This window comes from Rhinolophus ferrumequinum, chromosome 5 (assembly GCF_004115265.2).
Source record: "Rhinolophus ferrumequinum isolate MPI-CBG mRhiFer1 chromosome 5, mRhiFer1_v1.p, whole genome shotgun sequence".
In the NCBI taxonomy this organism is placed as follows: Eukaryota; Metazoa; Chordata; class Mammalia; order Chiroptera; family Rhinolophidae; genus Rhinolophus; species Rhinolophus ferrumequinum.
Window position 1 is genome coordinate 83,435,187 of NC_046288.1, and position 12,006 is coordinate 83,447,192.

Sequence of the window (12,006 nt, forward strand, 5' to 3'; positions counted from 1 at the left end):
AGGAGCTGTGAGGTGGCTTGGGGTGGTGCGCACAGCCTGCAGAGAGACGCCTTGGAGGCCTATGGCAGTTAGGTGGTGACGGAAGACTTGGCAGCCAGTGTGAAGGGGAAGATTGCGCAATGGAGGCTCGAAGGGCTCCAGGGTTTAATGTTTGGGGGGACGAAGCTATGTGGGCACGAGGAGCTGAAACGAGGTGGGAAAGTGAGAGGGTGCCCTGCCATGGAAGCCAGGCCGGTGTTTTCCAAAGGGAGACAGTGGCCAAGTAAAGGGAAGACAGAAAGGCGTCCGGTGGATTCAGTGGCCATGCATTGTTGTGCTGTAGGGGAGAAGCCAGCTCGGAGTGAGGCAACAGAAATAGCAAGTGTATGGAACCCCAAGAAATACGGCATGAAGGAGAGGCGTGAGACAGGATAGCACCAGGACGCGGGTGAGGGCCTGTTGTCCTCACCTCCCAGCAGCTCACAAGGGCCATGATGTGGTCGCGGCAGTTGACGGTTCGGTCTCCATACAGGAGTCAGGGTTAGCTTTTGGACTCAGGGAAGCTGATGTCTGAGTGTGTAAGATGAGAGCGTCCGGGGGACGAGATGGGGACCAGAAGTGGGGAAAGGTCATCCTGGTGAAGGGGACAACAGCATGTACAAGAATTTGGCAGCCCACGTGTCCAAGTTTTTCTCTGTCATCCCCTCCCCTGGGCCCAAAGATGTCTCTTGTTCTCTGTACCCACTGGGAAGGTATTAACTGCCAAATGTACGTGTTGCGGGGTGGGGGACTGGAAAATGCCGAGAAGCATCCATTCAGTGGTGGAGTGCTGCCAGGGCAAATACAAGAGAATTGAAGCCATTAGCCATTTGGAATAAATGGTTAGGTATATAGGTAAGACGGTTCAAGAACCAGTACAAGGTTTGGCAAATCTGACTTTTTTCCCCCTTTTTCTTTTGCAGTCAACTTTGACCATTTTCAGATTCTACGGGCCATTGGTAAAGGGAGTTTTGGAAAGGTAAGAATGATCTTTAAAAATTTCATCCACAAAACATATGTAAGTCCTGACCCCTGGGCTTAGGTATATGTGTTTGTGTGTCTGGTTTTCTGATGGTTGCTGGGCCCTGGGGATGTCCTGTTTGACAGAAAGATCTGGATTTGCCAAATGTGAAATGTGAAAGGAAGTCTGAATAGTTTCCTTTAGATGCGCTGTAATTTCATTCTGAAAATTAAATTTCCACAGCAGCCCTGGTTTAGGTGAATTACAGTGGTAATTATTTCAAGATCACTAATACTGTTTCTTCCTTGAGGATCTAAATGAGGAAAGTGGCAAAAACAGAAGCCCCACACACTTATGAGATGGCCAATATCAGCTCCTTCCTACAACATAGGCATTTTATAAAAAAAAGTTTATTTGGAAAGAATAGTGAACATGAGATCTACCCTCTTAAAATTTTAAGTGTACGGCATATTATTGTTGACTACAGACAGTGCTGTACAGAGCATCTCTCGAGTTTATTCATGCTGCTTGATTAAACTTAATGCCCATTAGTTACTGACTTGCCATGTCCCTGAAAACCACCATTCCGCTCTTTGGCTCTGTGAATTTGACTGTTTTAGAGACCTTAGGTACATGGAATCATGCAGCAGTTGTCTTTCTGTGACTGGCTTATTTCACTTAGGGCAGTGTCCTCAAGGTCCATGCATGTTGTAGCATACTACAGAATTTCTTTTTTAAGGCTTTCATTGTGCCTGTATGCCACATTTCTTTATTCATTTATCTGTCCCCTTTAACCAAGTTCTCCATCTGTACCATGGGCTGCTCGCCTCACCCTCCTGGGTTGGGCTGTATTTTAGAGGGGTGTTCAAGGACTCCTTCGAGTTTCATCTAGGATTCCTTTGTGTTTATAAGGAGCAGCTCATCCTTACACAATATGCTCAGGCAAAGAAGGATTTTCCTCGGGAATGGCCGTCAGCTAGGGTTTATGAGCCTGCAGGGCAGCCTGGCTGGCACAGGGAGCAAGGCACACAGTTGGGAGTTGGGCACAGCAGGCTTCCAGTGCCAGCCAGGTACGGGCTGAGCCTCTGTTTTGTCATGTAAATTGGGCGTGGGGATGTCTTCCCATCAGGCTGTTGTGAAAAACAAATGAGATGATATACGGGAGTGCACTGCACAGAATCCAAACCTCCGCTCAGTTAGTACTTATCCCCTCACCGCTTGGGTGCTCTCCCCGACTAGGCAGTAGTTTAACTATTAATATATGTGCTTTTAAGTAGGTGGTGGTAGTAAGAGGCAGGCCTGGGTCTTACTTGGAGGGGCATTTGTTTGGACATAAGCAGAGCACTGGGACAGCAGGCTGTCGTGTCCCTTTAAATTCCCAGAACATCTCACCATATGTGACATGTCACTGCTGATGAATGGTGGGACAAGACTTGGCAAGGCTTGTGATGTGGCATGGCACTCATTCTTCTGGAAAACTGCGGAGCTCTGGATTTAACGGGAGCCTTGTCATTGAGTTTTCTCTTAAATCTGGTGTCTTGTCCTGGTATTGGCAGTTTGTGTAGAATTGATATAAAATTAGCCAGCTTAGGTTCATTTCTTCGTTCTTGGATTCGTTTGTCCATTTATTCACTCATCCATCCAAAGATCCATCCATCCACCATCCATCCATCCACCATCCATCCATCCATCCATCCATCCACCCACCCATCCATCCATCCATCCATCCTTCCTTCCTTCCATCCATCCATCCATCCACAATACAGACCATCACTTTTTTTTTGTTCTGGACCCTGTTCTAGATTCTGAGGTTACAAAAATGAATGAGATATGGTGCCTGCGTTTTGAGGATCTCTCAGATACTTGCAAGAGACAGAGAAATAAACAGATAATTAAAGTACAGTCTGAAAAACACCGGTGGAGAAAAACCCAGGAGGTACGGGTATACGGTGTGATTTTGGAGGATACTGAATTCAGACTTCCAAAAGTACCCTTTCTGTGGATGGCCGTAAAATAAGCGCTAGCATGATTTTTCAGGACACTCGTAATATAAAATACGCCCTAATGCATCTTTTGGAGCAAAATTTAATATAAGACCCAGTATTATTTTCGGGGAACTATGGTAGGGCTTATTTTATATTACGAGCATCCTGAAAAATCATGCTAGGGTTTATTTTCTGGTTAGGTCCTATTTTCGGGGAAACACAGTAGATGTCTACATAATATTTTCTAACACTTTAGTTTAAAAATTTGCAAACATACAGCAAAGTTGAAAGAATTTTATAGTCAACACGCATGTCCACCACGCATTCTACAATTAACATTTACCAAACTTATTTTATGAAATAGCTATCCTATCCATCCATCCATCCATCTTATTTTTTATGAATTTTACAGTAAACGGCAAATATCTGTACACTTCCTCCTAAATATTTCAGCAGAGATATTTGTCTGCAGTTTTTCTTTTGGTATAAAATATGCATATAATGAAATGCACAAATCTTAAGTTTACATTTGCTGAGTAAAAATGTATACACCTGTGTAACTTGAACCTCTACCGAGATATAGGATATTACTGTCATCCAAAAGGTCCCTGTTGACCCTTTCCAGCAAAAACTCATCTCCACCTCAACCACTGCACCTCTATAGATTAGATTTGTCTGTTCTATAACTAATGTAAGTGAAATCATACGAGTACGATTTTGTATAAGGCTTCATAATGTTTTGCATTTTGCATAACGTTTTTATAGCATAATGTTTTTGAGATTCATCCATTTGCTGTGTCTCAGCACTTTATTTTCTTTTTAGTGATGAATAATATTCCATTCTATTACTGTATCACAGTTTGTTAATCCATTTTCATCATGATGGACTCCAGGACTGTTTTTAGGTTTTGCTGTTTTGCATAAAGTTGCTATGAAACTTCGTGAAGTCTTTTTTTTTTGTGAACATGTTTCATTTCTCTTGGGTAAATATCTGGGATTGGAATTGCTTGATATAGAGTAGGTGTTTGTTTAATTTTTCCACAACTGCCAAAAGACTTTCCAATGTGGCTGTACCATTTTATACGCCTACTAAGAGTTCCATTTGCTTCACTTCCTTGCCAACATGTGGTGCTATCCATATTTTTCACTTTAGGTGTTCTGATGAGTGTTTAATAGTCTGTCAGTGTGGTTTCAGTTAGCATTTCCTTGATGAGTAATGATGATGAACATTTTTTATATACTTAATGACCAGTCATATATCTTCATTTGTGAAGTTTCTGTTCAGAACTTTTTCCATTTTAAAAAACTGCGTTGATTGCCTGATTATTACTGAGGTGTGGTGTATATATCTGGATACCAGTCCTTTGTCAGATATGAGACTGCTCTCTACGAGACTGTGGTTTACCTATTACTTTTTTTAACCTTTTTTTCTTTTTTAGTTTTTTTATTAGTTTCATGTGTAAAAAACACTGTAATAGTTAGACATTTATCATTTATACCCCTCACAAAGTGATAACTCACCTCCCCAATCCACTACCCCTCTGACATCGCATACAGCCATTATGTTTCCACTGTCTGTATTCCTTATGCTGTACTCCACTTCTTGTGACTGTGTGTGTGTGTGTGTGTGTGTGTGTGTGTGTATACATAAAATTATAGTTGACATTCGTTATTATTCAGCTTCAGTTTCAGGTGTACAGTGCAGTGATCAGGCATCTACATCACCTCTGAGGTGGTCGCCCTAATAAGACCTGTGTCCATTGGATACCCTACAAAATCTGTACAACATTATTGATTACATTCCCCAAATTGACTTTCATATCCCTGTGGCCATCTTGTGGTTACTGTGCTTTCTAATCCCCTCACCTCCCTCATCCCCACCCCCCTCCCATCTAGCAACCCTCAGGTTTTCCTCTATGTCTCCGAGACTGTTTCTGATTAGTTTGTTCATTTATTCTCTTCTTTAGATTCCACATATAAGTGAGATCATGTGGTATTTGTGTTTCTCTGTCTGACTTATTTCACTTAGCATAATGTTCTTAGTGGTGTGTTTTGATGCACGGATATTTTAAATTTTGATGCGGTCTAATTTATTGAGATTTTCCTTTTAGGGTTATTGCTTTATGTGAGTTGTATAAGAAAACCTGGCTCAAAAAAACACCCATACTCAAGTCACAGTTTTTTCCTGTATTTACTTTCTAAAATCTTTATGGCTTTAAGATACAGATTTAGTTCTATGATTCATTTTGAATTCAGTTTTTTGTATGATGTGAAGTAAGGGTTGAGGTCTTTTTTTTTTTTTCCTTTTTGTACATGGATATCCATTTCTTGAAAAATCTTTCCTTTGCTCATTAGATTGCTTTGGTGTCCTTGTAAAAAATCAGATGCCTTGTATAAGTGGGAGGTCTACTTCTGAGTTCTATTCTGTTCATCTGACCTACATATATGAGTACCAGACTGTCTTAATTACTGTAGATTTATAGTAAGTCTTGAAATCAGGTAGTGTAAATCGTCCAAGTTTATTCTTTTGCAGGATTGTTTTGGATATTCTGGGTGTATGGTTTTTCACAGAAATTTTGAATTTCTTGTCAATTTCTACAAAAAACTGGTGGACTCATAATTGGGTTTACATTAGCTCTATGTATCAATTTGAAAATAATTGCTATCTTGAGAGCATTGAGGCTCCTAATTCACAAACATGGTGTATGTCTCTGTTCCTTTTTACTTTATTTATTTATTTATTATTAGATGTTTATTTATTATTAGATATTCTTTATTTTTGCAATGTTTTGTAATTTTTGTGGGCAGGATCTTTGCCCTTTGTATTAAATTAATACAAATTTTATATTGCATTAAATTTGTATTAAATTTTTCCCTAAATAGTTTATGAGGGGGTATTTTGGACACTATTTTAATGGAGTTGTTTTAAGTTTAATTTTTAATTGTTTATTGCTAGACATAAAAATGCAATTGATTTTTGTATCATAATCTTGTATCCTGAAATCTTGCTAATTAAATTATTAGTTGTGATAGTTATTTTGTAGTTTCCTGTAGGTTTTTGTCAAATTTGTTTTTAGAATTATACTCCTTTTGCAAAATGAGTTGGGGTATTTTCCTTCTCATTTTTCTGAAAGATGCTTTAAAATTGGTGTTACTTCTTTAAATGTTTGATAGGATATATGAATGAAACCATTTGTGTATGGAGTTTTCTCAACTTAATATCAATTAAGTAGAGGTGGTTAATAATGTTATTCAGATATTCTTTGTCTTTAGTGGTTTTAAAAATCTCTTTTTATCCATTTCTGAGACAGTTGTGTAAAATCACCAATTATTACTGTGGAGCTGTTTCTTCTTTATTTTGTCCCTTTTGCTTCTTATACTTTGAACACCTGTTGTTAGGCACATACATATTTATGATTGTTATGTCCTCATGATGAATTGACCTTATTATCTTTGTGAAATGTTCTCTGCCTCTGCTAATAATCTTTATTTCGAAGCTTACTTTCTCTGAGATTAATGTGGCCATTCCAACCTACTTATGTTTACTGTTTTCATGCCATATATTTTTTCCATACATTTACTTTTATCCTATCTATATTTTTTATATTTAACTCGCATATAGTTAGGTTTTACTTTTCTTTGAATCCATTCTGACATTCTCTACCTTTTACTTGGAGTATTTAGTCCATTCATAGTAAATGAATCATTGATAAGGTTTTATTTAGGTCTACCATGATTTCTCTTTCTCTCTTTACCTGCTTCCCTCCATCCCTCTCTGTTTTTCTGTTTCTCCTTTCCTGTATTGTTTTGGATTAATTGAATATTTACAGTCCCCATTTAATTTGTCTATTGCCTTTATAGCTATACTTCCTTGTATTAAGTTTTTTTTTTAATTTATTAATAGCTGCCCTGCTCATCTTTTTTTTTTTCAATTGGGGAATATTGGGGAACAGTGTGTTTCTCCAGGGCCCATCAGCTCCAAGTCGTTGTCCTTCAATCTAGCTGTGGAGGGCGCAGCTCAGCTCCAAGTCCAGTTGCCATTTCAATCTTTAGTTGTAGGGGGCGCAGCCCACCATCCCTTGTGGGACTTGAACCCGCAACCTTGTTGTTGAGAGCTCGCGCTCTAACCAACTGAGCCATCCAGCCACCCCCCTTGTATTAAGTTTTTAAATCATTGCTCTGGGGATTATAATATACATCTTTAACTTATTTCACAGTCTTCTTAGAGTTTATGTTTTATATTTCACATAAAATGTGAAAAAAATCTGGCCACTGTGTAGATCCACTTGCCGTCCCCATCAACCTTTATCCTGTAGTTGTCAGATGTAGTACAGTGTCTTAAATTGTAACTCTCAGTATCATCTTATTGTTTTGTTTTAAATATATACATAAATATATATAATACATTTGTAAATAAGTATATATAAATATTAACAAATATAGTTTTTTTTTAATTAGTAAAAAAATAGTTCTTGATACTGATTCATGTCTTTTACAAAGGTCTGAATTTCCGTGTGGTATCATTTCCATTCATTCTGAATATTTTCCTTTAATATTTTATGTGGTCATGTCTCCTATCAGTGCAGTCTCAATTTTATTTTATTTGAACTGTATTTCTTTCACCTTCTTTCTTGAAGAACATTTCTACTGGATACAGATTATTGGGTTGACAGTGTTTTCCTCATTGCTTTAAATATTCTTTGCCATTGTCACCTGACTGCCACAGTTGCTGATGAGAAGTCATGAAACTTTGAATCATTGTTATCTGGTGTGTCATGTGTCACTTTTGTCTCTCTCCTTTTAAGGTTTTCCTTTAATCTTTGAATTTTAGGAGTTTGACTATGATGTGCCTGGGCAGAAATTTTCTCTCTCTCGCTCTTTTCCCCCCCAAAGATTTTATTGGGGAAGGGGAACAGGACTTTATTGGGGAACAGTGTGTACTTTCAGGATTTTTTTCCAAGTCAAGTTGTTGTCCTTTCAGTTTTAATTGTGGAGGGCGCAGCTCAGCTCCAGGTCCAGTTGCCATTGTTAGTTGTAGGGGGCACAGCTCACCATCCCTTGTGGGAGTCGAGGAGTCGAACCAGCAGCCTTGTGGTTGAGAGCCCACTGGCCCATGTGGGAATCAAACTGGCAACCTTTGGCATTAGGAGCTCGGAGCTCCAACCACCTGAGCCACCGGGCCGGCCCATAGGTGGAAATTCTTGATAAAAAATACTTTCTCTCTCTTTGCTTAGATTCCCTATATTTTCTTTCATTCATTTATACCATATTGCTCTTTACATCATACAGCATGGTCATAGTTGTAACAGCTGTTTTAATGTCCTTTATGGTAATTCCAACCTCTGGGTCATCTTAGGATTCACCTCCGTTGAGATGGTCACATTTTCCTGGTTCTTTATATGTTGAGTTGTTTTTGGATAACATCCTGGATACTGAATATTACGTAGAGACTTTGGATTCGATTGTATTTCTTTGACAATGTACTTTTAACAAGCAGTCAGCTTGGCTGAACTCACACTGCTCAGTCTCTTGCTGAGGGTGTGTGTGCACGAATCTCAGACGCCTTTTTCGCTCTTCGCTGTGCTGCTTACAGTCCCCCCGCCATGTGATCGTTACGGGCCAGCCAGAGATTGGGGCAGAGCGTATGCGCCACAGGGAGGTTTCCCTTCTCTAGATTTCTCAGAAGAGGAGTTGTGGCCCAGAGAATTTAGGAAGTTTGCCTGTAATCTCACGGATAGTGGATGAACTTCAACAACAACAACAAAACACTTTAAAATCCCATGGAACTTTTGGTCGGTTGTCAGCCTCATGTTGAGCATTTCATGACTTCAGGAAAACCGAAGCATGTCTTTTAATCCACAGCACAGTTGGCACCACATAGAATCCAGAAGCATATTGCTTTTACCCTCATGCCACTGGCGATTTTGATCCTGAGCCCTTGGCATCCATTCATGCCATACTACCACATCTGTCAGCATGCAGCCCTGTGAGGTTTAAATTGGTTATATCCCGTCATCATTCCCTGAAAGTTTGTCTGCCTTTTCTGCCTCCACTTGTGCTGCTGTTTGCTTGGTGGCTTGGCTCTCAGGACCTGTTGTCCAGAGCATAAATATGTTAAATATGGTTGTAATGGATCTTTTGAAACCAATGCAAGCTGTCTAAGGGTTCTATTTTGAAGTCACTCTTGGGTCATAGCAACTTTTTGATGACACCCAGACTCATGTGAAATACGTAGAAACGTCTGGTATTCAGGATGAAATTAGTTAACTTCAAGGCAATAGGATACAAGTTTGTTCTGGTCAGAGTACCAAATAATTGCTGCCTTTCATGGTACATGCAGAGGTCTACACGACTATTATAGAATTCAAGGTGGAAGTGGGCTGGCATAGGATGAAGAAAACCACCTTCCTCAGACTGAGTATTTTATCTTTGCTTTCTGTCTTTGGCAGATTTGATATCTGGAGTTTATTAAGAGTTTTCCAGAAAGACATTTCATTGTTAAGCTATGATAATAGCCTTGGTTATCAAGAAAAAGCACATGTGAATTCACAGAAACCTCATTTTACTTTCATTCTGGGAGAAGTTGGCTTCCCCAGTGCTGCACCAAAGTAAACAGCTGCAAGCGCTCCATTGGTTTTAGCAACAATTTACGGATTTTTTTATAACCCTTTTACGACTGAATTCTGGGACAGTTGAGGCAGAGCAGAGTGTTTCTACACATCCAGTGGAAACATGATTTGGGGGTCAGGCTGACTCTGTTCTGTGTTAATTGTGGATACCTGCGAAAGTAAATTAACCTCTGAAGCTTAATTTTTCTCATCTGTCAAACGGAAAGAGAACTGTAGTAGCTGCTGGTTTTGACTGCCCACCATGCTTTTCAGTCTCCTCTATCTTATCATAATAACACCTCTTTCCTTTGGAGAACACGACCCCACTCCTTGTGGCCCAGGGGACTGGCAGTCGTTGTCCCCTACTCACCCTCTGAGATGGGCATCTGATCAGGCTGGACTGGCCGCACAGACCCTATTCAGCTAGACCAGGGCTTGCTCAGCCCTGCAGAATCCTTCCACAGAATCGGAAGTGAAAGGCTTGTTCTTTTCTCCTCCTGAATGATGTGCTGTAAGACAACAGGTCTGCATGTGTTGGTGGCCATTTTCTCAGCCATTGGTGAAGGTGAAGGTCTATCTGTAAGGTGCACAGCAGACAAGCAGACACAGATGTAAGGAGCGAGTGGAGAGAGGGCGCCCTGTTGGGTGGCGCTGGGTGCAGAATTTAAGGAGGCATCGCTCCCAGGGTCCTGCAAATGAAGGTCTATCCTTGCCTCCTTAACATTTTGCACTCTCGGCTCCTTGCGTGCCTCACCCTAATGCTGGCCCTGCTGATGACGGCCTGAGCTGGGCTTTCTCCAGAAGCTGATATGGGCAGAAACAATTGATTGCAAGTAATTTATGGGGAGGTGATCCCAGGAAACAAGCGCAAGAGACGTAGAAAGGAAGGCAGCCAATGCTGGGTGTTTGACAAAGCCACTTACCACGGTCGCATCTGGACTCACCTCCATGTGGGGCCTCTAGGGGACAGTGCAGAGCCTGCCTCAGGGCAGCTGAGGCTACAGAAGATGTGTTCATGCACAGTTTTCCATTCATCATTGGTGGGGGGCTGCTCCAAGCTGCCTTCCCTCTCCTGTAGGCTTGCCCTGTTCGTGGCAGAAAACAGCCCTCCAGCACAGAGTCACAGGTGTTTATAGCCTCAGGTGTGTGGAGGTGAATGACAGGGGACATGCGCAGTCACCACCAGTGCCACCATCTTTGTGTTCTTCTAGCTCCATGAGCCATCCACCATCCTTCCCAGCTGTGGGAACGGACATCTTGTTTTGCTTATGCAAGATTGTATTGGACTTTCAGCATTTGCAACCTGGAGAGTCCTGACCAATCAGAAACTCACAATCTTTGCCCTGGGAACCAGACACCTGTCATCATCCTGGTCCCCCTAACAGCCCAGATGATGAAGTGGAGGCCTGAAGAGGACCCCACTGCCACATACGGCCTGTTTTGTTTCCACATGTCCCTCCCAAATACAGAAGTTGGGTTGAAACTAGTAGCTTTAGTCACCTCCAAATCTGTGGGGAAAGCAGAGGGGTCAGGACGAGAATACCCGTCAGTAGCCAACAATACTGGACATTTGGTTTTTGAAGCAACAGAGCATAGAAAGAAGAGCACAGGCTTTTGAGATGGTGAGTCCTGGACCCTCTAGCCATGTGAACTTGGACCAGTCGTATAGCTTCTGCAAACCTCTGTTTGCTCTTCTGTAAAACAAGAATGCTCAGAGTGGTCTTAAAGGTTCAGTGTGAAAATTAGGGGCAGAGACCATGCAGCCCCATGTCTTTTTGAAGCCAGAGCAGCTGGGATTTCCCTGGCTGACCTGGTGGGTTCTGGAAAGGTTTGGGTGTCCACCTGGGGGATGTGCCGTGAGGAGCCTGGCCTCTTAGCTTCACCTTGCCGTCTCACTGCACATGTGGCCGTGGAGTGCTCTTCTGGTGGCTCGTCTGCCTCCACTCTCAGCCTGTGAGATTCTGAGAGGACAGCACTGGTCATTATCACCTATCTGCCTGGTCCCATCAGCAGCCAGCTCCGGCTCAGTAAATGCTGCCTAGTCCATGGATGTGTGAGAGAAAGAAGAGAGAAAGCCCTGGTCTGCACAGCAGCTGGTGATGGGAGAAAGCATGAATTAGATCACGTGGCTGCCACTTGAAATGAACGCCAGTCTCTTCGTGCCAGCCTACAGCGCTCTGTCTGCAATCTTGCTGATGCCTGTTTTGCTGACACCCCCCTCTGCCCCTGTCTTCCTGCTCAGTCCTCTCCAGCCCTCCTCTCTAACACGCTGAATTGATTTCTCACTCAGAACTTTACACCTGCCGTACTCTACCCCTCGATTCTCCTCCCCAGATCTCTGCAAGGCTCGCTCATACCAGCAGGTATCGCTCAAAGGCCCCCCCACGGGGCCTTCCCTGAATGCCACCCTCCTAGACCCCAAGCATTTCCGTAT

The 12,006-nt window shown here is 41.9% G+C and overlaps 1 protein-coding gene across 5 annotated transcripts in view; it reads left to right on the forward strand.

Moving 5' to 3' along the window:
- Positions 1-12,006, forward strand: part of STK32B (serine/threonine kinase 32B) — a 269,098-nt gene that overhangs the window by 63,058 nt on the left and 194,034 nt on the right. For 4 of the 5 annotated variants that reach the window (XR_004423067.1, XR_004423066.1, XM_033106742.1 and 1 more), the window contains exon 2: positions 942-997. The exons of the other annotated variant lie outside the window; for it this stretch is intronic. Coding sequence is in view for 2 of the 4 variants with exons in the window: in XM_033106742.1 (XP_032962633.1) it covers positions 942-997 (56 nt within the window). In the remaining 2 variants the exon portion in view is untranslated. The remainder of the gene's footprint in view (positions 1-941; positions 998-12,006) is intronic. 5 annotated transcript variants of the gene reach the window in all.